We start from the raw sequence: 25345 nt of genomic DNA, 5'->3' as shown, positions 1-25345 counted from the left end.
CTAGGGAAACACATGCTCTTACACAAGATAAAACCTCTTTCCATGAAGAATATTTTGAAGTCAGATTTGAATTCAACACTGATCATGAATATAAGAATAATTATCTGGAAGTCATGAGCTATGATAGTTTTCTTTCTTTGTGAAGTCAGTTCAGACTGATAGTTAAAACACAATTTGGATGTTAGAGATACAGTTTGAAAAAATGGCTCCATATGACCCAGTGTTTCATGTTAAGATGTGAGATTTAGGATCCCATGGTATATCAGGCCCATTTAGTGGGAACAGAAAGCAGCTTTGGTCATTTAATATTTAGCTGAGACTATGGATAGGTATGAGAAAAAGGAAGTGATGATGTTGCAAAGCAACGGGAAAGAGCATGTATAGGATATATATACTAGACACTCAACATATATTGTCTTTACTGCTCATTCTTGTCCAAAGAAGTGGTGATACGTCCATTCTTTAGATGGGGGTGGGGGAAAGGTGACATTTACACTGATGGAAGGATTTGCTCCAAGTTATAGCGCTGAAGTGGCAGAACTCCTGCAGACTGTCACCAAGGTCAAGGTCCTTGTTATGTTCATCTCACCATGCTGCCATGTGGGCTCTGAATACATCAGTGCTTAGTTCCCAAGCCTTGTGTGCTTCCAGACTCCTTGTCCCCGTTTCACACCATATCTCCATTGTTTTTCTTCCTGAGAATTTTTAAAGAAGGCTTCTGACAAGACTTGATGAGATGCTACAGCTGACAAGCATGTGAAAAAGGATGAAATAACTTGAGGTCTGGAGTGAACAGTTACATTCCTGGATTGTTGAAAGGCCCATTCTTTACATGGGATCAACCATCTTTGGTGAGGTAATGACATAAGTACTGGCAAACTCTTTCCATTAGTGGTTCTTGCATACAGTATGCACTTCTTATGTTGGGGGCTCTTTTTTTTGTTGTTGTTGTTGTTCAGAATTCACCTTAGGGGTTTTCTCAAACTCTGCATTCTCATTCTGTAGTGGTTTTTAGCTTTCTTTTTTCTTTCCAGGCTGGGTGGATGATGCAGTTTCACTTCTAGGTGTTAGGATTCTCTTTCACACTGGTTTGTCATGACCTTAAAGTATTTTAAGTTTCTCCTTTGGTAAGTTTTTCTTCCTTGTCTTTCTTTCTTTTTTTTTTTTTTTTTTTTTTTTTTAATGTAGTGCCCCAGTAAGCTAGAGATTTGTTTTACGAAATGGGTTTAAAATGCCAGCGCCTGGAGAATTTATATTCCATAAGCATTGTTGGAGTTGACAAATGTCAGAACTCACCAGGAATCTGCCTTTGTATTTTATTTTGGCAGGTTTTGGGGTCCAGACTAGAAGGCTAGTTAGGGTTCTGAATTGCCTTTAGGTTGCAGGAATTGCTAATGTGATATATAATACCAAAGAAGGAAGAATGTTATGATCATAATGGTCTTGATTTATAGTTGCCATCATAGCTCTCCCCAGTAGGTAACTGATGAGGCCTAATAGTCGTTTTGAGCTGCAACCACCCACAAAAACCACACACATGGCATTTTACTCAAAACTCTACTTTAACCACTACTTTGTGATGCAAAACTGGTGGAATTTTGGGTACTTTCTGTAAAATTGAAATCTTGATGGGGGTTTTCCAACATTCTAGTTGATTGTTAGCAAATTATCAGTATACTGAACAAGAGCAAAGAAGGGTTTGCTAATAAACACCTGCTTCTGTGGTAAGATAGGATGCCAGTCTATATCTGAGTATTTTCACTTGGAGGAAGCTACCTTCATTGAGAGAACAGATTCTCCTTTTGAAAAATGCAGTTGAGTAAGAGGTATTTACATGAGACCTATAGTTGTAAAAGAGAGATTTTAGAAGCTTCTTGTCTTTGCCACAGTTTACAGTGTTGACACAGTATTCATATTCAATATTTTCTAACTTGTAGATCCCCTTGTAAAAAAGATTTGAAAAGAAAAGCAAATCAATTTGCATTGTAGGACAAAATGCAATTCTCCCTAAGAACTCTCTGTGGAGGGAGAACTGTTAGGGGAACTGATCTCTGATGAGATACTGCAGCCCAATTCTGGAAGACAGGTAGCAAGTGGGAAGAGCACTTTGTGTGTTTGCCTAAGTCAGGAGATCTTTGTTTATTCTGGAGCTGAGTCCTTAGGCCAATTACTTTACCTAAGTCTCCATTTCTTTTTCTTTCTTTCTTTTTTTTGAAAATAATCTCTGTACCCAACATGGGGCTTGAACTCATGACCCTGAGATTGAGTCGCATGGTCTACTGCTTGAGCCAGCCAGGCACCCCTCTAAGTTTCAGTTTCCTGTCTTTATAATTAAAGTATCACTCTTGCTGTGTGCTTTGGTGGATACAACATATTGTCTCAGGAGTCCTTTGTTACATCCTGTGTTATGTAAAGATGACTTTTATTGCCATAAAATTTACATCTTCTATCAAGCACATATTTTTTAGAATCTGTAAAAACATTATTTTAGCAAAACCCAACTCTACTTTTAGAAGCACGTAGTTCTGCCCCTTTTGTATGTAGTAGTTTTGAAGGAGTAAATTTCCATCAGTGCAGCCCAGAAGTCAGCCTTAAAATAACTGTCAGAAACTTTCAGGCTATTTCTCATTAATACATTGTCATGCTCAGGAGGACAGAGAAATCTAAAATTGAGTTTTTAACAGGTTAATTCCTTATTTTACTGTGAAGATCTTGATGATTTCCCACGAGCACATAAGTAAAGCTTTGTTTAGTTTGCCTCGCTGCATAGACTGTTGGTTAGCTTCCAGAAATAAAGCATGCTTGTTTTATAATATATGTTAGGAAATATTTAAACAGGATGAAAGAACAGTTTTTATAAGACCCAACTCAAGGAATCCATTTTCAGAAAGTACAACCAAATAAAAAAACTGGCTGAGTGAAGAACAATGAATAAGGATCATGAACTTGGAAACAAACCAATTAAGTTGAATGAAATTTGTAAAGAATGAAATAAAAGAAGTTGCATTTTGTATGTGTGTGGGGTGACTAGAACAGAGTTCTAAGAAAAATTTTATGGGATGGAATATCATTTAAAGCTTTAGGATCCAGCAAAGAGTAGGGGGTGGGGGGAAAGAAGGTTTATCACCACGGTTTTATATACAGAAGCAGCAAAGGTCAAGATACTGTAAATGTTAGAAAAGTGTAATGGAATTTCTCAGACCCTCTGACTTAACAAATGGTTTAGTTAAGAAAATTGGCAAAATCTTGAAATTTGGATTGGGGCTATAGCAGACTTTTACATTGAAGGCCAAAAAGACTTTCTTGTGTATTAGCACTGTATTACCACATTTGTTACTCAGCCTGATAACACCAGACAACTTTGAAGGTGACTTGGACCTCCATCATTGAAATGGAAGTGTTGAAAAAGCAACATCTGGAGAAAGGTGAAATCACAATTACACATCAAAGGCCATATAAGTTTTAACTTCTGATTTTATGTTTCAATTATACTAGCTTTGTGTTCACGCCCAAACTCCAAGGGTAGGATCTACCACATAGAGGGTGGAGTGGCATTCCAATTCCATTTATTTTCTGCTGAAGCTGGCACATTGAATGAAGATTTATATCTTAAGTGACAGGATTCAGACGAAACACGACAAACCTGTAAAATCTGCAACGTGGACGTGTCAATGCAGAACTTTCTGATGAACTGGATGGGACCAGGAAGACAAACCACACACACTGTCACGTTGTGCTGGGCAGCATGACAGATCAAAGAGAATCCCAAGGAAGAGCAAGTCCTTGCTGGCTGCAGTGCACGTGGTGGGGGGTTCAGCACAGACTGCTGTTTGGTTTACGGATTCAGGTGTGCGTCTATCTTGGGCCTGCCTTTTTATAGAAAAATTTTGTGGAGATACACTGCACTGACTGGAAAATTATTCACTTGTTTTTTAATCAAATTTATCGAGTGGAAGCATTGGTTATGAAACTAGTCATTTCACTAGACTTTAATCCTGACCTAGTTGCCAACAATGGGTGGTAATTATTCTTATTTACCAAAGCACAGAGAGAATCTGTGTTAAAAGAGCAACCCAGGCAGGCACTGCTTTGAGGAGGGAACAAGTTTTACCACCTTAGGAGAGATGAATTAGTTTTGTGAAACATCTCTGATTGTCTTGCTGAAGGGACTCCAACCACTGGACATGAATGGAAGCGTGCGGCAACTTTGTACTGCAGACAGCAAGTTAAAGCCCCCCGCCCCCCCACGCCCAGGAAAGCTCAGGAGTCAGGGGCCTCAGCGGAGCACACTCCTGACTTTACCACTGTGTGCCATGGTGCTCCTGACAGCCTGGTTGGCCATCACTCATCTAGAAGAATGAATGAACCTCGTATTAAGCGCTCCTCGTTGTTGGTTCAAGTAGATCTCCTCAGAGTTCTCACTAATCAGGTAAGCATCTTCTGAATTAATCTGGTGACTAAACCAGTTGTACTTTAAATTGGTCCCAAAGAAAATATGTAATTGGAATAGCTGTTAAGACACAAAGAAATGCCAAAATGAAAGCCACCAGTCTGCCACTGTATTCTGCATCATTAAATATTTATTTTTATATATGCATTTACAAACGACTCATTTCAGAACTCTGCTTTCAGTACATTTTTAAACTTTTTGCAGAGAGATTCTCTTGTAAAATGAGATCCATGTACAAAACTAGGCGACAGATATAAAAGTTCCTTTCATACTTTTCATCCATCAAGGAAAGAAATCATGTGACAAGGAAATAAAACCAAAACGTGGCTCTTTCACAAGAATAACATGTCAGTGTTCAACTAGGAGTTCTAATGGGATAGATGATATTTCCTCTTTATATGGATGTATATACTTTAATACTTCTTAGCTACTATAGCATGTTGGTTCAGATGAAGAAAATCTACTGTTTGGACTAGATAATCTAGACACCATCAATTATTCATTTCTTTATAATGTGACACCAAAATTCACCTAGGAGATGACATTGATTGGCCAGCAGTGTGCATTTTTTCCAAACGTTGCATCAAAAGTTCCTTTTAAAAAACTCATTAACTTCACAAGCTAAAGTCTGAGCTTCTAATTTAGCTCTCTTATTTAAAGAAATAGTTTAAATGATCAGTTCAGAAGCTTAAAATTATCTTTGAAACTAAAGTTGCTTTTCTCAAAATGAATGCTGACTTGGAGCACTGTCACTATGAGACAGAGGCACTAATGCCACGAGCAACGAGAAACAGTATCACCACAGGATAATTACATGGTACAAAATGCCCAGGGGCCTGAAACTCACTATTAATATGATTTTGGCAGCAGCATCATTTGATATTTAACCATTTATTACATAGTATTAACACACCAGCTTCAAAGATGTGCACTCCCTTTAGGACACTCAGGAGTTACAAATTTATTGTGATTGCATAATTCGTATTGCACAGTTTTATAAAAAACATAAATACTGGCTATTCTAGTTTTAAATACAAAATACATGTCATATAGTTTAAATCTATAATCTGGTTCAAGTGCAAATCAGGTGCTTTCTTTAGTCCTTCCAAAAAAGGCATTTTTAATATTTTTGGCACAAATGAAATTTCATCATGCCAACAATTCTAATTACAATACATATATCCAAACCTTTAGAGTAGCAATCATATACATACAGTATAAAACTGATTATTTACAAATGTACTAAGCATTACTGTAATCTTTGTGGGTGAATCAGAACTAATTAGCCATACCCACACTAATGATCATTAAAAAAGGTAAATAAGATTCCTTAATTTCATTTGCTTATGCTGGTTGCTGTGGGTTGACATTCATATGAGGAGGATGTCCTAGAAGACCAATTCTTTGTTTCTGCTTCCTTTGTTCTGTCATCTGGAAAGTTAAAAAGTTTCATCATTAGACCCAGACACTTCCTGTACGTCAGATCATATACTGAACCATAGATTTACCTCTGTGGTTATGGTTTATACTGAAACCCACTTTCTACAAATAGTGTACCGTCACTAAATCAAACACACAGAACTTCAAAAGGGACATCTTCCTAAGCAGAATGGGGAATTCTGTGACCTAGTCATGCAATGTGGCATTCAGAACTATTGCTATTTGTTCATAAGGAAACAAAAAACAGTAAAAGCACAGGATTCTTGATTATCAAATCCATTTCCAAATGATTGAAAGGTTCATTGGAAACTGGTGGCTTTGTATGGTGGTGTCAGCACACCAAACTATCAAGAGAAGCAGTGTGTTGAGAATTCTAGGTTTGGCAGGATTAGATCCATGAGTTTCAGGGGTTCCTGATTCCATTACTCAATGATGCCAGAGTAAACTTGGTTTGAGAGAAAAAAATTATATAGTTCACTTTGGAAGATGAAGAATGTCCTCACATCTCACTGAGATTCAGAGTGACTAAATGCCATAAACAGTGCTCTAGCACTCATTGGGGTCTACTCTTTGCCACCCACAGACCCAGGACTGCTTAAGGTCAGGAGAGACCTTTCCTAACACGGGTCAAATGAAAAAGTGCTTTCAAAACGCCAAACAAGAGGTTGTTACTATTCATTTGGCTGCTGAACTAAATCACGTCTCATATTGATGGGCAGCTAGCTCTGTCCCAGGTATTTTAGGGCACATTTAGTTCTCTGCATTAACATTTTTCTTAACCCGGCACATCCTGGCTCTGGATTTGATACTGGGCATTTACAAGGAGTATTTGCAAAAAGTAGCTTTTTATAAAGAATTGAACTAGAATATTCCAGCTAGCTTCTAAAGTTTCTCTAGATGAATGACAAATCTTTTAAGTTTTATATATTCCACTATACAGATTCAGCTGAGGAAAGAGAACCTGATTTTGACACATGGGATAAATTCACAATTAGATTACAATATAATCAGTAATGCAATAATCTTACTGTCTGATACTTCACAGTATGATCCCTTAGATCCTCCCCCTCTCCCCCAAGGGAAGGGGACACACACACACACACACACTTTGACTCTCCCACTCCTTCCCCTTGGCAGTTAACCCAGAGAGGGAATCCAATGTTAACAATCTCAAGCATTCTAATGGATTTAGGAATCTTGGTGGCCGCAAGCCCTATTGATGGCTACTTTATTTAAATATTTGCTTAAAGTTACTGAGGCCTTTCAACTGTGAAAGTTGGCTATTACAACTTTTTCTGTAATTTTTCTATAAATTACTTGCATTTGAGATGTTTGCATATGTGTTCATACCTGTGGGTTAAATCAGCTTTTCTTAACTTTTCAATCTGTTGGTTATTCAGTCATGCTCTTAAATATAAAAGCCTCTACAACTGTATTTCCTGTAACAGATGAGTCTTCAGCTGATGGGCACACCACCCTTCCCACTTCTGTCTACAACTATCACTTGACACCTCATTGCTGGTCCTATTCTAACTTTCTAGGTTTGCCTTCCTAAGATAATGATCACATGGCCCACCCTCCCTCTTAAACCTTAAAACTCCCTATTGGTTGTAGGTTAGTGGCCAAATTATTTACTCAGGCAGTCCTATTCCTGGTAATTTCAAGTACCTAGTATATACCTATCTAATTTTGTTTTCTGTTTCTGTAGAATACTGGTTCTTTAACTTTGGCAGGAGCCAGAATCACACAGAAGGTTTGTTAAGACACAGATCAAAGGACCCACACACAGAGTTTCTGATTCAGTAGGCCTAGGGTAGGACCCATGAATCTGCACTTCTGACAAGTAACAAGTGACGGTTATGTTGTTGGTCTGGGACCACACTGATGCTTCAGAAGAACTTTCCACTGGTTATCTCGGAAAGTGGCCAAAGATCACTTTAGGTGTATTTTCATATTCTTGAACATCCCAAAAAATTATTTTGGGTCCATATATCATCATTTTTCTCAAAGAAGGTTAAGATCCTGGATAAGATTCTCTACAGTTGAGTACACAGTAGGCACACAAATTTATCTGAATTCTGTTTTGATCAACCATGGCCTTTTAAATAGAATATCCTTTAAGTGACTAATAAATGAGAAGAGGGCAACTGCTAAAGGATTTAGCCCTTGTGACAGTGGGCATAATCCAATGACGACGATAAAGAAACAAAACAAAGGTGTCAATCTGGCCTGTAAAAAACCAAGCTCAACACTGCTAGCCAGTTAAGTTTCCCTGGCCCATTAGTGCATATTCTCACATAACTTTTGGCTTTATGAGCTCAGTTCTACCTACCTACCTACATAATTCACACATAAACTCTTCGTGTGTGTGTATAATAATCTTTAAAGCATATTATCTGTTGTTGTTACCTTTATCAAAGCAAATGGAAGTAATGACCAAAGTGAAACATTCATATTCTTGGAGTATCCTCTCTGGATATTTGAAGCAAAACTGAATAAAAATATCCATCAGATTCTGACCTAAGGTAACCATATACACAATGTGAATACTGAAAAATCTATTTGGGATAGCGTGAACTCATTGTGATATGTTTAAAATTCTGAAGATTCCCATTTAGCGGAGGATAAACATTTGAAAGAGCCGCCTTCTTCATATCTATATGAATATAAAAACTAGCTTGAATTTTAGCATTCCTTCTTTTGACTCAGTCTAAACAAGAGGCAAAGAATATTGCAGTTTTACAAATCAGATGCAGCCAAACATCGGAAAGATCTTTCCTGAAAACGCTAACTGGCCTCAACAACAGAAGGCTGGCAAGGGACTGACTGCTCACCAACAGCACGTGGATGCCACGATCTGGTTTCTAACACATCTCCTGAGTCCGAAAAACTGCTTTCCTGTCTTGGACCTGTCAAGGTCTCGGATACTCAGAGTCTAAATAGCCAGGAAACTCTAAAATCAGCCATGCTTCTAACAATGAGCCTAAAACACCGAGTAAAAAACAAAAAAACAAACAAACAAAAAAACGCAACGCAAGTCTCAGATGCATCTTGTTTCCCACTCTACACTGTTAGGTGTAGGAAGAGAACAGGTTGTATGCATCTTTCTAACCCCAGAACCTAGGGTGCCACCTCGCAATTCTATTTCCTAAATGGTGTTTCAAAGAATGAACTGAATTAATCAGAACACAGTGCCATTCCTGGAGCATGCCATGCGCCTTCATGCCTTTGCTCACGCTGCTTCCTTTCCCAGGAGAACCCCGACTACGTTCCTCTGTTAGCACAAAAGTCACCTACTGGTAAGACAGGAGAATCTGGAGGCTCAAGTCCTTCCTTACTCTGAGCCTCAGACAGGACTCAATGGCACTTGTCTGTGCTCCCTCAAGCTGTATTCATGTCTTGGGTGGGTCATTCCACTTTTTACGTGGTATCATACTGTCCAGTCTATTTCTTTGTCTGTCTTGCTAGATTATAGGACCCCCTAGAGGGCAGTTGCTTTCGTGGTTCCAGAACAGTGTAAGGAACAGAGGCACTCAGTAAACTTTAATATTCCATTTTCTAACTGTAGGCAGTTATACTCATCTTTTGTTATTTTCCCTTCCTTAAGCAATTAATATTCACCAGATAACCCTCTGGCATGAAAAGTGCCAAACACGGTAACATGCTAATGTGATCTGAGTTTTCAAGCACTTTTTGTATTCCTAATAACAACAAATAAGGGTCATTGTCCCATATGAAGCCAGTCACATTTTCAACAAAGTGAAGCCTTCTCTCGATACTTGCTCTTTTGCATTATGAAGAAAACATGCCAAAAAAAAAAAAAAAGTAGCTTCTTACATCAGTTCTCCTCCTTGGAATAAGAATGTAAGAGAATCACATTTAGTATTCAGAACCTCTTGGGAGGGAAGCTTCAAAATGAGACGCATCATTAAAGTAATACTTAGAATAGCAATTCTAATCAACCGCTCTTGGCAAGAGTAGGATAAGTGACACGGCCAACCAGGTTTTCACTTCTATCCTTCACAAGAACTTTTTCTCCTCAAATTGGTATTTTAAGAAAAAAAATCACCAAAGAGGTCAACAGCAGTATAGATTAAAACCAAAGACATTCACATTTAAACTATCATTGCTCCATTATGCCGCTTTTTGGACCAGAAGATCGAAAAAAATATCTCAGTGATGAAGCAATTTTTGTGTTTTCCAGCACTTTTACCAGTGAATGGTATTCTTTCATAGCCATTTTGAAAAGTTATCTATCACAGAGTTTCTTGCTCATTAATCATTCGTTGGCTTTTATTTTTTAATTCAAAAAAATTGCTTCCCTCAGAGGGCAGGAATTCTTACAATTGCCATTTAAGAACCAACCACTCTAACATCTCTGCATGATTTTTTATGCAGAACAATTTAAGAAATCTTTGCTATTTCACCAAATTTAATAAAATTCAAAATTTCTAAGTTGATTCTTAAATGGCTTAAAGGTTTGTTACAAGTTACATAATCAAAAGAAAATGCTGACTAACTCCTTTTGAAAGAAACACATTTCCCCAATAAAAGTAGCTGTGCTGAATTTTTCCTGGGCACCTTTTTAAAACCTAAGCAGATCAATGCTCGTAAAGGAACTGGAGAATACATTACTGGTTTCCTCATACCTCTTTTTAGGTTATAATGTCTTCCAAGAAAAAACAGTTTATATTCATTCACAGGGGAAGGGCTCTCCGAGGGGTGGGTCCAACTGCCAACTTTAAAACAGAAAATATAAAAAGGGCCAAAACCAAGCAGTTTAAACCATACTGGCTTTAATGTTGCTTAATGAACCTGAGTCCATATGCAATCAAGTTTCACATATCTTGTTTAAGCTAAAATGTAGGTTTAATAGAAACAATTCTACCTCGGCTTTTAAACATGCCAAGTTTCTGCTATGCACAGCTGTGTGAAATGGCAACGCCAAGAAGTTTAAGTGTGTGATGCAGTTTCTGAAACTTTAAAGGCTTTTTTTTTTTTTTTTTTTTAAAGAGTAAGAATCTAAACAACCTGAAAGGCAGACAGGGTACAGTGACAAAACAAATGAAAACAAAAATATATGTGACATACAAAAATCAAACCCAGACGGGAGGATCAGGAGTTCCAGCCTTGGCACTGTCCTAGAGAGCCAGAGAGGCCTCCTACGAGCCTCCTGTGCGCCTCAGTACCCTCCTGCGTACAAGGAGGGGAGAGGTGACAGGACAGCCATGGTCCTGGGTGCCCTCCTTCACCTCCGACACCTCCTGCTAATTCCTCGGCCCACCCCACACCTGTGACAGGAGCCCGACAGTTCCTTTATTTAAGTCTGTATTAGATCGATTTCTCTAAGGTTTTTATTTACAACAGCTGATTTAACTAAGGTTCTCGCAGCCACAGGTCTCGCAAAAGGGGGACAGGAACTAAAGCAAGCACTGCTGGATGTGTTAACAAGTTCGCCTCACTCTTGAGGGGGGCAAACAGGAGCAGGGGAGCACGTTTGCCACAGCCAGTGTGGTTCTCTGCAGTATTTGTCAAGTGTGTCCCAGGATGGGGAGAAAGCTTGTGACATAGGAAGCAAGGGAATCGAGTTAGATCTTCATAGTTTTACTCCTCTAGGTTATTCATTTTAGGTGGCTACCACGCTCAGCGCTAGAGACAGCCTTCACAACCAAGCCTTTCTGTGGCCATTTGTCTTTTTTATTCACATCTTAATACAGGCCAAAGAAAAGAACTTTGAGGACAAATGGTGTCTGGGGGCATAGTTCGGAATAATTTAGTTGGAAAAGAAATACATTTCCAAGTAGAAATCTTAAAAGTTCTCTGCAAACCAAGTCCAAGAAGAGTTTATTTCAGACGGGCTGTTCACTGGTTGTGTGCCTAAGGGTTGAAAATCACCTGTGGGAAGATCTTGCAACTTGGCTCCAGGGCAGCCTTGCCTGATCACTACTGCTGTGCAAAATTTATCATCTTGTCCGTGGAGTTGATTAAAAAGCTTTAAAAAACCCTTACAGGATGCTGACCTGTTCCCACGTCTGTACTGGATTATCCCAGTCAGCTTCAGCACAGCACCTGCTCACCACCCAGGTGCAAGTCGCTGACCCACAGCTGCAGCCCATCAGTGGATAACCACTGGATAACAGTGTGAGTGTTCATTTTAAGGGGGTCAGAAGGAGGAACAAAGCACACAGGCTTTGGAACAAATCTCCCCCTCCTCCCACTTCCTTAAAGGGACCAGTGTTTACCTTATGGATGGATGGGGAGCAGGATGGAGTAGTGCTTCTGTATTAAGCTCTGTAGGGAGCAGGGATGGGTCCATATTGTCTGTGGTTTTATCCTTAGCACCTGGCATAATGCCTGCACTGTGGTAGTCACTCAATAAGGACTTGGCCAAAAAAGGAACCAGAAGGAGCTCTACCACGACTATGGTTTATCCCAGCATGCTGAATCTAAATATCTTGGGTGAAGAGTTGATAGATTTGAAGACTAGAAAGCAAAACTAGAAACAGCTTTTAGTCTGTCAGTAAGTGAAGTAAAAAGAGTATGGCTTTGCAGGTTATGTTTTCTGTACAGCCCTTCCCTGAAGTCGTTTGCATTTTCCCATTTTCTGGTTTTGTTTTTCACGTTAAAACCTTGCACTAGCAGCACTGAAAACAGTGTCAGGGGCTCATCCTGAGAAAGGGCAGTGAAGGGGTGTGGAAAGGAAATGGGGAGACCAGGTGAGTTTCTTCTCCGTGGCCCGGATCCCTCTTCTACATCCAGATGGTGGAAACGTCAGCACTTTAACCTGAGCACTACTGACTTCGCCTCGTCAAATCTGGTGTGTCTGGTAGTGAGTGGGGTGTGTGTGTGTGTGTGTGTGTGTGTGTGTGCACGCACGCGCATGTGTGTTTGCGGGTAGATGGGGTTTCTTTTCTTTACCTGATCCTTTAATTCTGACAGCTGGCCGGAAAGGTTAGTGACAAGCTTCATGGTGGACTCCAGCTTCTCCTGCAGGTTCCTCAGCTCATTCTGCTCCCCTTCAGAGTCACTGCTGACCAGGGACATGGCTCTCATCCTGGGGAACCAGTCAAGGTTTCTTTCCTAGAATCCACATTAAAAAAAAAAAGTCATTTCCAAGAGTACAGACAAGAAAGGCGATGCTACCACGCCGTCTTGTCTCTGGGCTGTCTTTCATTAGGCTCTCTGTTCCAGGACTAATGTGCTGTGCATGTTACAACACCATTCAGTTAATACCTTTTTAATTGATTATCATTGAATCCTCAGTTCTTAGCAGTCCCTTTAGAACTAAATGCAGGGGAGAAGGTAGGTTTCCGAACAGCTTCCCTAATCTGTAAATAGGAGTGTAGCCACTGCGTGACCTGGCTAACGAGTGGTGGGTTTTAAAACTGTGGTAAAATATATAGAACATAAAAATTTCCATTTAAGTCACTTCTGTCTGTACAGTTCAATGGCATTAAGTGCATTCACAGTGTTGTGTAACCGTCGTCACCCTCTACACTTCGGGAATTTCATCTTCCCCATGTGAATCTCCAGCCCCATTAAACACTAACTCTCACCCCTGCCAACCACCATTCTGTTTGCCGTCTCTATGAATGTGACTGCTCTAGATACCTCACACTGTGCCGTGTATTTTTAAAAGCATTATACTTGGAAAATGATTTGCAAACACTCTGAAAGTGGAATGAATTTTGAGATCCCAAGTGTTCTGGCATTTACCGGATATGCGTATGAGCACATTTGCTTGGTAGGGAATTGTCAGGAGGCCGAAAATGGGGAAGGGGCTTCTTGTTCAGTTCCCCTGTGAGCTTATGGAAATTACTCTTCTATTGTTTCCTTTTCCTCCCAGCTTGACGTCATTGACAGGTGCCATTAGTTGGTATAAGAAAGGCCCATTCAGTCTCCTCTCCCGTCCATCTCCATCCTTTCTTTTGACATCTACAGCTTACACCTGAAAACAGTTTTTCTCACTGCTGGTTGACAAATGGGCCAAGACTCCTCCTCCCACCTCTCTTCCTTCTGCCCACATAGGCCTTTCTCCTAAAAAGTATGCATCATAGATAAGTTCTGTACAGAGAGGCAGGAATGAATAGTAAAAGCTTAATCAGCACAAGATAAGGGGTGAGAAAATTGACTCAGTTCCATAACTATCTGGTGTCATTTCTAACTGGGACCATTTTGTACTTATCAAGATAAATTTTACTTGACATTCTAACACAAACCTTGCCATCCCCTCACCCCTTACCAACACACACACACACACACACACACACAATTTGTTATTGCTGCTTTGTATACACCAGAGGTCAGCAGAATTTTTCTGTATAGTATTTTCTGATAGTAAACATCTTTGGCTCTGTGGACCATATGGTCTCTGTCACAGTTACTCTGCTGTTGTAGCCCGAAAACAGCCATAGGCAATACATAAATGAATGAGTATAGCTGTATTCCAATAAAACTTTATTTGCGAGTGTTGGTGGCAGCAGACTGGGTTTGGCCCATAGGCTGGAGTTTGCCAACCTCTGGCATATACAGAAGGCATCAGCGTACTTAGACAAAATTCCATGAGACATGTCTAAGTATCAAACAGCAACCAAGACAACCTAGCAATACTGAAGTAAGAACGAGTTGAAAAATATTACAAAGAAGGCATACCACACTGGTAACATGGCATCACATGTCTTTGAAAATGTTTGCTTAAACATCTGGGGAGTCTGGTAAGTAGGAACTCACTAGCCCTTCAATATCATGAGTGCAGGAACTACCTTAGTATAGTGACCAAAACATCATAGACACTTGATAAATACTTGTGGAAGGGAGGAACGATAGACCCTCTCTGTTGCCTGCATGGGCCCTCATAGCAAATGCTTTAGTGGTGAGCCTCAGTGGCTGAGAAAGATTGCTGAGGAGAAAATGATCTCTACCTTACTGTACCAAACACCCTGTGATCAGCACGTCACTCACATGCAACAACATCAACCTGTGTTCATCTTCATCAGTCTCCCCCCACAGTGTTATGGGCAAAAAGACCATTCCATAAAATATTCCAAAGATGACCAGCCTAAAAATCTGAGCTGTTTCTATGTCTATAATCAGTTTTCTGTGTGTGTCTAGAGCAAAGACGAGGAGAACAGATATGTGAAAACATTTAAGCTTGGCATTGCCACTGAAAGGCAGCTAAGGTAACCTGTCACTGATTATATTCACTGCTCTGGTGTCTTTCAGACACGGCACACCTTCCTACTGAAGAAACATCCCATGTTCAGTGTCCAACTCTACATGAGGAATGAACCTAAGTGTTCAGAAAAGGGCACACATAGGGCGCAGTGGCTGGTGCTTACTTACTGCCACTAGGGTGAACGAGCCTGTGGAGGGAGGAGAAGGTGTGGGCTGGGTTGATGAAACTGTGAGCCCAAATCACTAACGCAGTAAGATCACACACGCACAAGGCCGGCCCAGCTATGAGACGCCCCATGGACCCACAGTGACTGCTATAAATTTTCACACACTGATCTCCTCCCAGGAGAACAAGCTGAAGAGGAAAGATCCAATGTTCTGCTTACACTGTCAGACTCAGAGGTGCATACTGGACACACTGTCCATTGGGACATGACAGAATGTCATGCCAAGGAGTTCAGAGATCACTAATGCCATTGCTGTGTCTATAATGCAGCAAGCTGAGCCCTGAAAGAGAAAGTAACTTGTCCTTGGGAGCAAGGGACCTAACAAATTCCCTGTATTTCAAAGGGGACCCTGAACATTATCTGGTGTTGATGAACTGTATACTGCTAATATTTAGTGTATTTTGAGGTGAAGTATTTGCTAGTTTTTTGGATTAAAATAAAAAAAGCATTATTTTAGTTCCCTGGAAGGACATATTTTAAAAACAACATATTCAACCTATATTGAGTGGTCACTTATGTGCATGGTGCTGAGGGTAGAGCAGTGAGCCACATATACATGGTCACCGCCTCCTGGACCTCGTTAAAGTGGAAATGGCTTTCATACCTGAGTATGAGATAGGCTTTCTGCCATCACAGCACTTGCTATTTAATGAGCGTGGACATACACATTACAAAAGAAGAATGGGATAAAGCAGGCTATGCTCTGTCGAATGAGTGGCAGAGAGTAGGGCCAAAGTCAGAACTAACCAGCAGTGATGATGACTGGTTGGAATTCTCTTGGGCAAAGGCAGGTACCTGAAGGGTCAGTGCTTGGCCGAACTAAACGCAAACATGAGGGCATTCTCAACAAAGTGGAGCTGGCCCAGGGAGGAAACCAGTTTGGGTGGAAGTGGGAGCAGCTCAGACTGCAGAATACGTGATCGAGGTGTAGGACAGACCAATGCATGTAACAGGAGTAACTCGGGGCATGGAAAAAGAGGGCCTTGGTCAGGGGGCGGCCAAGGGAAGGAGAAGCAAAGAGGTGACCTGGAGCCCCTGTGAGCCTGCCTGCCCAGATGCGGGGAGAGGGACATGCACACACTACTTTAGCAGGTGGCAGAACTCACCTGTAGCTACTTCACCAATGACCTGCAAATTAATGTTCAACTGTGTAAACTGGTTAGAGTGTGCATCACAAGTCTGACTTGCAAATCTTTCCTATGTTCATTTGCTTAGCAAGCCCCCCACAGAATAGACAACACACATTTCCAACACACATTAATGCAGTCTTCCAAAGAATACAGAAAATCGATGCAAGAGTCTGCACACAGATTAAAGTTTAAGCAACAGTTTCTTTGCTGTATTCCAACAGCAAGTGACCAAATGACTACAGATTAAAAGAAATTTTCCATTGTAGGTTCCCACCGTCTTTGGCAGATTTGATTCCTGGACTCCCACAGAAGGATTTCAGAGAAGTCTTTGAACAAATGCAAGAGGCACAAACTTCACCTAACAACTGTTTACTGAAACATGTGTAACTTCTGTGCCTGGCATAGGGCTGAGTGCGGAGGGTCTGAAGCAAGACAGGTCCCTGCCCCCAAGGTGCTGTAGTGCACAGCCTGCAGTCACGGAGCAGGTCTCAGGGCATGGTTCTTCACTTGTGAGGGACTCCAGAGCTGTGAGTGCCTAATGAGAACCTGCTGATCAAGTGAACGGGGCCGACCAGTATCAGGATGGCTGATACTGGCATCTGTGCAACTCGTCTCCACAGTGAAGAAGATGATGGACTCAGATCCTCTTTGTTTTTGCTCTATTTGTGCTTCTGTACATGAGATACCGGTAACCCTGGAGCATGAAGGCCTTTCCCAAGGAGTACATAAAGCCACAGACAGAAAAGAATGCATCTTTCTTAGAATGTCCATATCATTCAATGATGAATTATGGAAAAGACTTTTATATTGAACTCAAAATATGCCCTGTGACATAACATGAAATTAAATCAAAATTTCAAAATAAAATCTAAGATTTTAAAGAAGTGTCATATTTGCCGCCTAAGGCCACTTTGGGCCATGTGCCCTGATCCCAGGGATAAACCTTCATTCTGCATCTCAGGAGAATCCTTCATCGTAGAGCTAGGACAAGGATTTCCTGGTCTAGATAGTGACTGGTTACCTACCACCTTACAGGCTCTCCCTCGATGCCTCCCTCCAACTCTACTATCTAACAATGAAGTCTAACGTGGGGGAATCCCACTAAAATCCTAAACCAGAGGAAACAAGGTCAACTGCAGAAATTCAGGTACTCTGGATGGCATGTATTATTAGCGTTTCTGCACTGATGTACATAAATCCCCAATTCTGAGGTTCTAGGTATTGCCAGGAATTTAATTAAAACATTACCCTGAGCTGTTAAGTCAAATCTCACATTACCAAGGAGTACCTAGTGGCTAAAATTAATTAGCAATTCTAGCCAAACTATTCTCTCAACTTCCATTTGCTTGGGTGCCCTGCGCAGGAGGATATGCTGGGATGCAGGGTGAGGTTGCTCTCGGACATGCTCCCCCTCTGTAGACGATCTGAATCTCTGATGGAAAATGTTGAGGCTACCCCAATAACTAGTGGAGGGGCCAAGAGCACACCTGAATCCAGTTACTTTGTATTGAGCTCACACCTTCATACAAAATGCCACGCTTGCTTGCGTGCTACAGGACTTCAGTGAAGCCTGTCACGCAGGGCTCTCCAGCTAGTCAGAGTCTGAAGGTCTCAAAGTGTTTGCAGAATGCTACCTTTATCTGTAGTGAAGATCAGAAATATGTCTCAGTGTCCTGGCTTCTGCATTTTTAAAGAAAATCATCTTCAATTGCAGCATTTTGTTTATACATGAATTCAGTGTGTGTGTGTGTGTGTGTGTGTGTGCGTGTGTGTGTGTGTGCGCGCGTGCGCATGCACACGCAGGAAGGTGGGGCTGGGGGAGGCTGTTGGTTCACTGGGCGTCTGTCAGCAGCCTCTGTCACTCTGGGTCTGAGACATCCCTCCGTGCTTCCCTCGCTTTCCTTGCTGCTGGCATCTCACATACCAATGTCATTAGGCACTGTCTGCCCCAGTCCTTCTACAATCCAGCCCGTGCAGTTCCCGTCACAGCAAGTGCTTCCTCTGTCAGAGCAGACAAACTGACTGAAGCCACAGCCGGAAGCACGCTGACCACAAGTGCTAAAGTTCTGGTTAGTTCTTTTCTAGGTAAAGTTGGAAAAGTCCCTGCAAAGGCAAACATTGAAGTTTTAGACACGGGGGCGGTACTGACCTCTTGAAATGTCCTTGACTGGAAAGAGGGAGGGTGTGTGTGAGTGAGAGACACAGAGACAGAGAGGAGGAGGAGAGGAAGTTGGATTGTATGATGCAAATGCTAATCATTCTGAGAAGAGTTTTTTTTTTTTTTTCCCTTCTTCCCAGGTTCAACTGAAGAGGCTGTTCTAAGAAAGACTACTGAGGTAATCAGTCACCTTCCTCAGAGAAAGTCTGCTCAGGTAGTCTTGTTTAGTTTACCACGTAAACAATGGAACATTTACTGTTGAATCCTTTATTCTTTTATAGCCTGATGGGAGACTTGACATTTTTTGGTGGGGGCATGATGGACAAAGAAACCTGGGGCTTCTCTTTCCTTCATAGTCCCCTCTGAGGAGATCAAAGAAGGTAAACACTGTCCTTTCGATCAGACAGCAAGTGTGTTTCTACTCAGCTTGCCAAGCAGGAGGACACACCAGGGTTTCCCAGAATGCCTAGGGACACCCAGGATGAGAGCGCAGAGGAGGCAGGGGAGGACTGAAGATCATCCTTTAACTTTCCAAAAGCAGGAATATAGGACACTTAATAAACCTTAAATCGCTTGCCCCTTTTGTAGGGAGGGGTGATTATTTTTTACTGAACGGGACTAAAATAATCCGCAGAGCTCACTTTTTTAAGATCACAGCAAAAAATAGAACCCCAAATCTGTTGCTTTCGGTGAACAACGGTGATAATGATCTCTATGCTCAGTGACTCTAAAAGCTATTTATAGCAATTATTATACATTCAGAAAAAACTAAACTAAAAAATGGATCCCAGGTATGGACATGGTAAAAAGATCATGGGGTTGGGGAGAGGGAGGGATGAATAAATAGGGGGAGCACAGAGGGTTTTTAGAGCAGTGAAGCTATTCTGTTTGCTGCTGTAATGGTGGATACATGGCATTATACATGTGTCAAAACCTATAGAAGGTACAACACCAAGAGTGAATCCTAATGTAAATTCTGGTCTGTAGCTAATAATGTGTCATCTTGGTTCATCAGTGGAAACAAACATACCACAGTAATGCAACATGTTAATAACAGGAGAAACTGGGTGGGAGTGAGGCAGGGAGGGGGGAATGTACAGGAACTCTGTGCTTTCTGCTCTGTTTTTATGTAAACCTAAAAGTGCTGTAAAAAATAAAGTCTATTAAAAACAATAGATCCCACACCTGGAATTTGTTGGCCAGTCCCTAATTCAAGGATCCACACTTCCCTCTGTTCCCAAAGTACAGTGAACTCAAACCACTTACGGTATCCCTGCATTTCACAGGTGTGTTTCTACAACAGCCTGTGACATGAGTTTGTCATCAGGAAGAGTCATAGCCTGAATCAAAAGCTCAGGACTTGAAGTCACAGTGCCGCAGTGTGTTGTAGACAGTGCACCAGTGAATGGGTTGGTTAACCAACCTGGGTCTCCGTTTCTGTGTTTTGAGAAAGAGATCATGGGCTACCCCCACAGAGTTACCGTGTAAGGATCAAATGGATGTGACAAAGTGTCCCATAAGCTGGAAAGCATTATGCAAAAGTATTCTAAATCGGTGTCATCAGCCTAAGGTCTCAAAGCTAGTGTGGAGTCAACCCTGCAATCCACATTTTGACTCCAGGTGTAGTGACTCCGTGTCAGGTTCCTTCCTTTCTACGGCATTCCATTTTAGAGATACAGAATTTCTCTTTTGGCAATGCAGCCATATGAAGGTTACCCACACGACTCCCAACTTTAGGTGTCAGAGTGGTTCTGTTCTTGAGCTCTGAATGACATTACCAAAGCAGGCCACATTATATAATCTTCAGCTGGGCTGGAGTGACCACTTACCCTTCCCAGACTCGGTTAATAGTTGTTCTTGGATGATACAGTGTAACAAAGACAGGCCCTCGCCAGCATAGAGAACCGCACCCATTTCTGATGAAATCCCTAAGAAAAGCCAGCTGCAGAATCACTGGTTTAAGTCATTGTAGGCCCTCAGGTGAAGCAATTTCTGGGCCCCCACTGAGACTCTGAGAAAGCAATGCTTGCCACTCCAAGTGAGGAATCCAGGGGCCACACAGAAGAGAAAGGTGGGGCTGGCAGACGGTGTCGGACAAGGCATGGCTGACCCACTGGAGGTTCCTAATAGAGAACACTTAGGGTAACCTGCCCCTGGTCAAGCTGGTTCATGACCCTTTGCCCCGGCAGCTTCCCCAGCATATTCAGTTAGCTATGAAATCTAGCAGAACATTCCCAGAGGTTATGTGTGGGATTTTAGCAATTTTTATTGTTTTTTTTCCTGTATTCTTTTCTGGATTCCATGACTTTTTCCAGAAGTCTACTTAAACAGCTTTCCAAATTTCTTTGCTGTTGTTTCAGGAAAAAATACTTGGGATTTTTGAATATACATACACATACGTATACACTCATAAACCTCACTATTGTAAGGTTGTTGTATGTAAGCTGCTTCATATACAACAATGTTCCTTCGAACAGTGTTAGTCATCCTATAGGTCTACATGTTGTCAAACTCTTGCCTGAAATGGTTTTCCTTAAGGTCAGCCCTGCCTAGATAGACTCCCAGAAAAGAGAAAAATGTCATCTCTCTCACCATTGATACGACTCCAGTGAGAGCTGAGGGGCAAGTCACTGGCACTGTTACTGACGTGGGAGTGGCTTGGAGGAAATGTGCCACAGAGCTCCAGCTCTTAAGAGTGAAAGAGATCACCAGCTGTGTGCAGGCTCTCTAAATTCCTCAGTCCTTTCCAAATCCCTCATTTTACTGACCTGACCCGGGCACCGTGACCCCAAAGATTTACCGGCTTGTTCACACAGGTGTCCTCTCTCCCTCCTGACACCCTCATCCCTGCTGTAGACAGAGACCCTCTTCAGTAGTTCACGGACTCCTACCACTGCTTTGCAAGTTGCTTCGCTGAATTACAATGCTAAAGACGGCCTAAGAGACCCTGATTCAACTTTCTCACTTTATATGGGGGTCACACCAAGGCCCTGAGAAGAAGTGGGTGTGTGAAAGGAGAAACTGTGAACCTTGTCCACTTGTGTAATGTGCACATACATAGGACTGTACCTAAATACTAATAACTCCTCATTCTCACATTCCTTAGTGACTTGTTAGCCGGCTTCATTATAAAGGGATATCTTAAAGAATCCTAAACGTATGTACAGTTGACACTTGAACATCCCAGGGATTTAAGGGTGCTGACTCCCACAGGTGAGAATCTGCATATGATTTCTGACTCACCCAAAACTTAACAATTAGCCTACTGTTGCCCAGAAGCCTTACCAATAAACAGTCTATATTATTTTCTGTGTTATATGCATTACATACTGTAATTTCACGGTCAGGTAAGCTGTATCAGGTACAGTCAGTCTTTAGATTCAGGGGAAACGGCACTCTAAGTGCAGTGACGGTGTCTGAGACTGCAGGGGGCAAGGAAGGCAGCTTGGTGGGCGCTGTACTGGGGGAAAGAGCAGGAGGCAGCTCCAGTATGTGGAGGGGAGGAAAATACATTTTTGCACTTCCCATGTCTGCTGAGTTGGGGGAAATATGTGAGTAAATATGTATATACAAATACAAGCGTGTACAGACACATCAATTCCTACATACATCCCTGGACTAGCTCACAATGGGGAGATTGTCACCAGTGGTGGAAGCAGTCCTCAGCTGAATGATCCAACAGTTGCTACGTACCTCTCTCAGATTCTGCACAGGCTCTAAGTGAGCATAGATAATCCTTTCCGATTATGGCTCTGTTCCACTCATTCTTACCAATGGTGCCTTGCACACCCTCTATGAAGGTCAGAGTGTGGAAAATTCAGAGAGAGCTGGGAGGTCAGTGCAGACCAAGGGTCCCAATGCCAAGTGCTTCGTAAGAAGAAGCACGCACTTGTGAAGTGCACAGCAGGGCAAGGGGTGACTTGTTAGCCTCTAGACTAGAGGGCAGAGCGTGTGATAAGCCTGGGCGGGGAATCATAGCTCAGCAACTGCTCTGTGCAGCCGCCACGGACAGAAACCCAAGCTCAAGTGCAGAGGGTGGGGCGCGAGCATGTCTGGCTGGTTGGGAGGTGAGTCCGGTGCTGCTGACACGCTGTTTCCAGCCACCGAAGGGCAAGTGCCAAATCCCTCTCCACTTCTCCCTTGCTCTAATATTCTCGCGCTCTGCCATGGTGTCAGCTAACTTCAGAAAGCATTCTGGGAATTGTACTGGAGCACAGCACGGGCTGTATCCACACCCACGGCGAAGGGCTTTCGGAGCCTGAGGGACATTTAATCAAGGCTTGTGGCCCCCCAGGTTAGACAGGGAAGCTGACGATGCAGCACTACCAGCGCTGAAATGTCTGTCCCTGGAACTGATGAAGGCACTCTCTTCCTCTCAGCAACCTCACCGGAATCCCAGAATAAAAGTCGGAATCCGGGGCGCCTGGGTGTCTCAGTCGGTTAAGTGTCCAACTTCGGCTCAGGTCATGATCTCGCGGTCCGTGAGTTCGAGCCCCGCATCAGGCTCTGTGCTAACCACTCAGAGCCTGGAGCCTGTTTCCGATTCTGTGTCTCCCTCTCTCTCTGACCCTCCCCCGTTCCTGCTCTGTCTCTCTCTGTCTCAAAAATAAATAAACGTTAAAAAAAAAAAGTCGGAATCCACTACTGCACATCTGCACGAAAGCACAGGGTTTCCATGTCACTCAATCACCAGCCAGGACATGCCCGCCTGGCACGCGATGAGGCAGGTGGTTGTGGGGAGGTGGGTGCACAGCCTGCTGACCTCTTCTGGCACTGTACTCTCAGTCCTGGCTACTAGGGACTCCCCATTTCTCATTGCCTTGAGCTGAGACCCTTCGGGTTGACGTTTACGTTCACTTTTCTGCTCACAAGACCACTACCAGCATTCCCTCCTTGCAGACGGACTCGCTCTTATCTGATTATGAAACACAAGTAATTCCTGGTTTCCATTTCTGTCCCGAGTTATTTCCTTCCGTCCCTTCACGGAGCTCCTCGGGCAGAAAGCTGCTGCCCTCACTTCGCCAAGTGCCCGCCTGCAGATTTTCTAGCACCAAGGCTCTCTCTTGGGTCAAGAAAGGTGCAAGACTTGGGTCATTTCCCCTCTTAAAAGAAGTCGGTGACATGTAGGTAATTCAGTTCCTATTCTGATCTTTTGCCCTTGTTAACACACTGCTTTCTGACGTGCTTGCTTCCTGTGTCTTCTTAGCTAATACAGATCAACATGATCTGCTAAGGCCAGATGCCCTATGGCTTTGAATCTTCTTACAGTATTTCCTCATCGATGTTTAGTAGTGCTTTATTTGCTAAGAGAATTTCTTTGCTTGGAAAATTTGGAGGTATTTTCTAGCAAAAACATCTCCCTCTTACATGTTTTTTTAAGAGTTTATTTCTTTATTTTGAGAGAGAAGAACAGACAGAGCATGTGATCGTGGGAACGAGTGGGGAAGGGGCAGAGGGAGAGAAAGAATCCCAAGCAGGCTCTGTGCGGTCAGCATGTTGTTCCACACGGATCTTGATCTCATGAATCATGACATATGACCTGAGACTAAATCAAGGGTCGGATGCTTAACTGACTGAGCCACCTCCTACATAGTTTTTTGATGCAAATTGAAAAGGGCTTTCAGCAAAGCATTTTCTAGGAATGGAGGCTCCTGGACTCTCTCCTCTTATGTGAAAGAAGGCACTATTTTCTAACAGCATTTCACCAGCTGCCATGACACTACTTTTGATTTAGAAGATTGTTTCTTTGCTTTTATATCCCCATACAACTAGTTTCTGAAGAGGTCAAGTGAATTAATACAAGCTGGAACAAATTGAGAAATCTCTAGTGGAATAGTGTGTGAGAGCATGCGTGGGGAAGGGAGGGAGGAAGACAGAGAGAGAGGAAGAGGGAGGGAGGGAGGGAGGGAGGGAGAGCGTGGTCTGTTCTCACTATGAGAAAAAGTCAGCACCAGGCTTAAAGGATGATGGATCAGACACTCTAATTATCAGGGAGTTCTAACCATTCAGATGAGTCACTCGGGTGTGGAAGCCCGTCTGTCTATGGTTCTGGTGAATTTTCCTTCCCCTTACCTTAGACACCTCTCCCCCCTCAAATAATGGCCACGAAAGGAACGAGCATTCCCTGTTCCAGGCTCAGGTGAGGGTAAGGAGGTTCATCAGATTTTACCGAGTTAGAATTAACACGTAATTTCAGATACACCCTTCGCAAGAGTTGGCTCTGCCTTTCCTGAACTCCCATCATTCCTATAACCCCTGTAGTATTCGACTCAAGGGGGTTCCCTAACTAGCTGTGCTGGCGGCAGCTCAGGGAATTAACACTCATCTACTGCACAGAGCTTCTATCTCGTTGATTTATGCGTTAGCCACTCAGCACCACCCAGGGGGTCAGTCTTCCTCACCCTTCTCCCTACCCCCAGTGGGGCCTTTGCTGGGCCTTGCCTCTTTTGAAGGTGGCTAATTCAGCACCACCTGGATGGAAGGAGGCCCTTGGGGGATGAGCCAGTCCAAGGCAGGAAAACCAGATTCAGCCTGACCAACAGCTGCAGGTTCTTGACACTGAGGGCTGCGTGTTAACGCAGAGGAAAACCACACTGTATATGCACAGGTCAGGACAGCCCCAGGGTGGGTTCTGTCAGCACCAGCCCTTCCTAGCAGGGTGACCCTGCAGAAGCTGCTCAACCTTTCTGGGCCCCAGTTTCCCATCTGTAAAATGGTAATGGTGCTATCTACAATGCTGTTATGGGGAGTAATTGGGATCATGCGT

The 25345-nt window shown here is 42.6% G+C and overlaps 1 protein-coding gene and 1 long non-coding RNA gene across 7 annotated transcripts in view; one reads left to right on the top strand and one right to left on the bottom strand.

Annotated features, from left to right (window-relative positions):
• Positions 1–1178: 1178 nt before the first annotated feature.
• LOC122487458 lies at positions 1179–19991 on the top strand. The gene is made up of 5 exons (XR_006298387.1): positions 1179–4429; positions 16688–17568; positions 18358–18490; positions 18720–18757; positions 18861–19991. It is a non-coding gene; the product is annotated as an uncharacterized LOC122487458 (long non-coding RNA).
• The window catches only part of ITPR1 (inositol 1,4,5-trisphosphate receptor type 1), a 328207-nt gene continuing 307424 nt past the window's right edge, over positions 4563–25345 (bottom strand). For all 6 annotated transcript variants that reach the window (XM_043587979.1, XM_043587980.1, XM_043587982.1 and 3 more), the window contains 2 exons: positions 12809–12970; positions 4563–5881 (listed from right to left, as the gene is read on the bottom strand). In XM_043587979.1, the coding sequence (XP_043443914.1) occupies positions 5795–5881; positions 12809–12970 (249 nt within the window). In that variant the 3' untranslated portion in view covers positions 4563–5794. The remainder of the gene's footprint in view (positions 5882–12808; positions 12971–25345) is intronic.

Source organism: Prionailurus bengalensis, chromosome A2, assembly GCF_016509475.1.
Source record: "Prionailurus bengalensis isolate Pbe53 chromosome A2, Fcat_Pben_1.1_paternal_pri, whole genome shotgun sequence".
NCBI lineage: Eukaryota > Metazoa > Chordata > Mammalia > Carnivora > Felidae > Prionailurus > Prionailurus bengalensis.
Note: the sequence above shows the minus strand (reverse complement) of the source record. Positions and strands in the feature narration are given on the sequence as shown.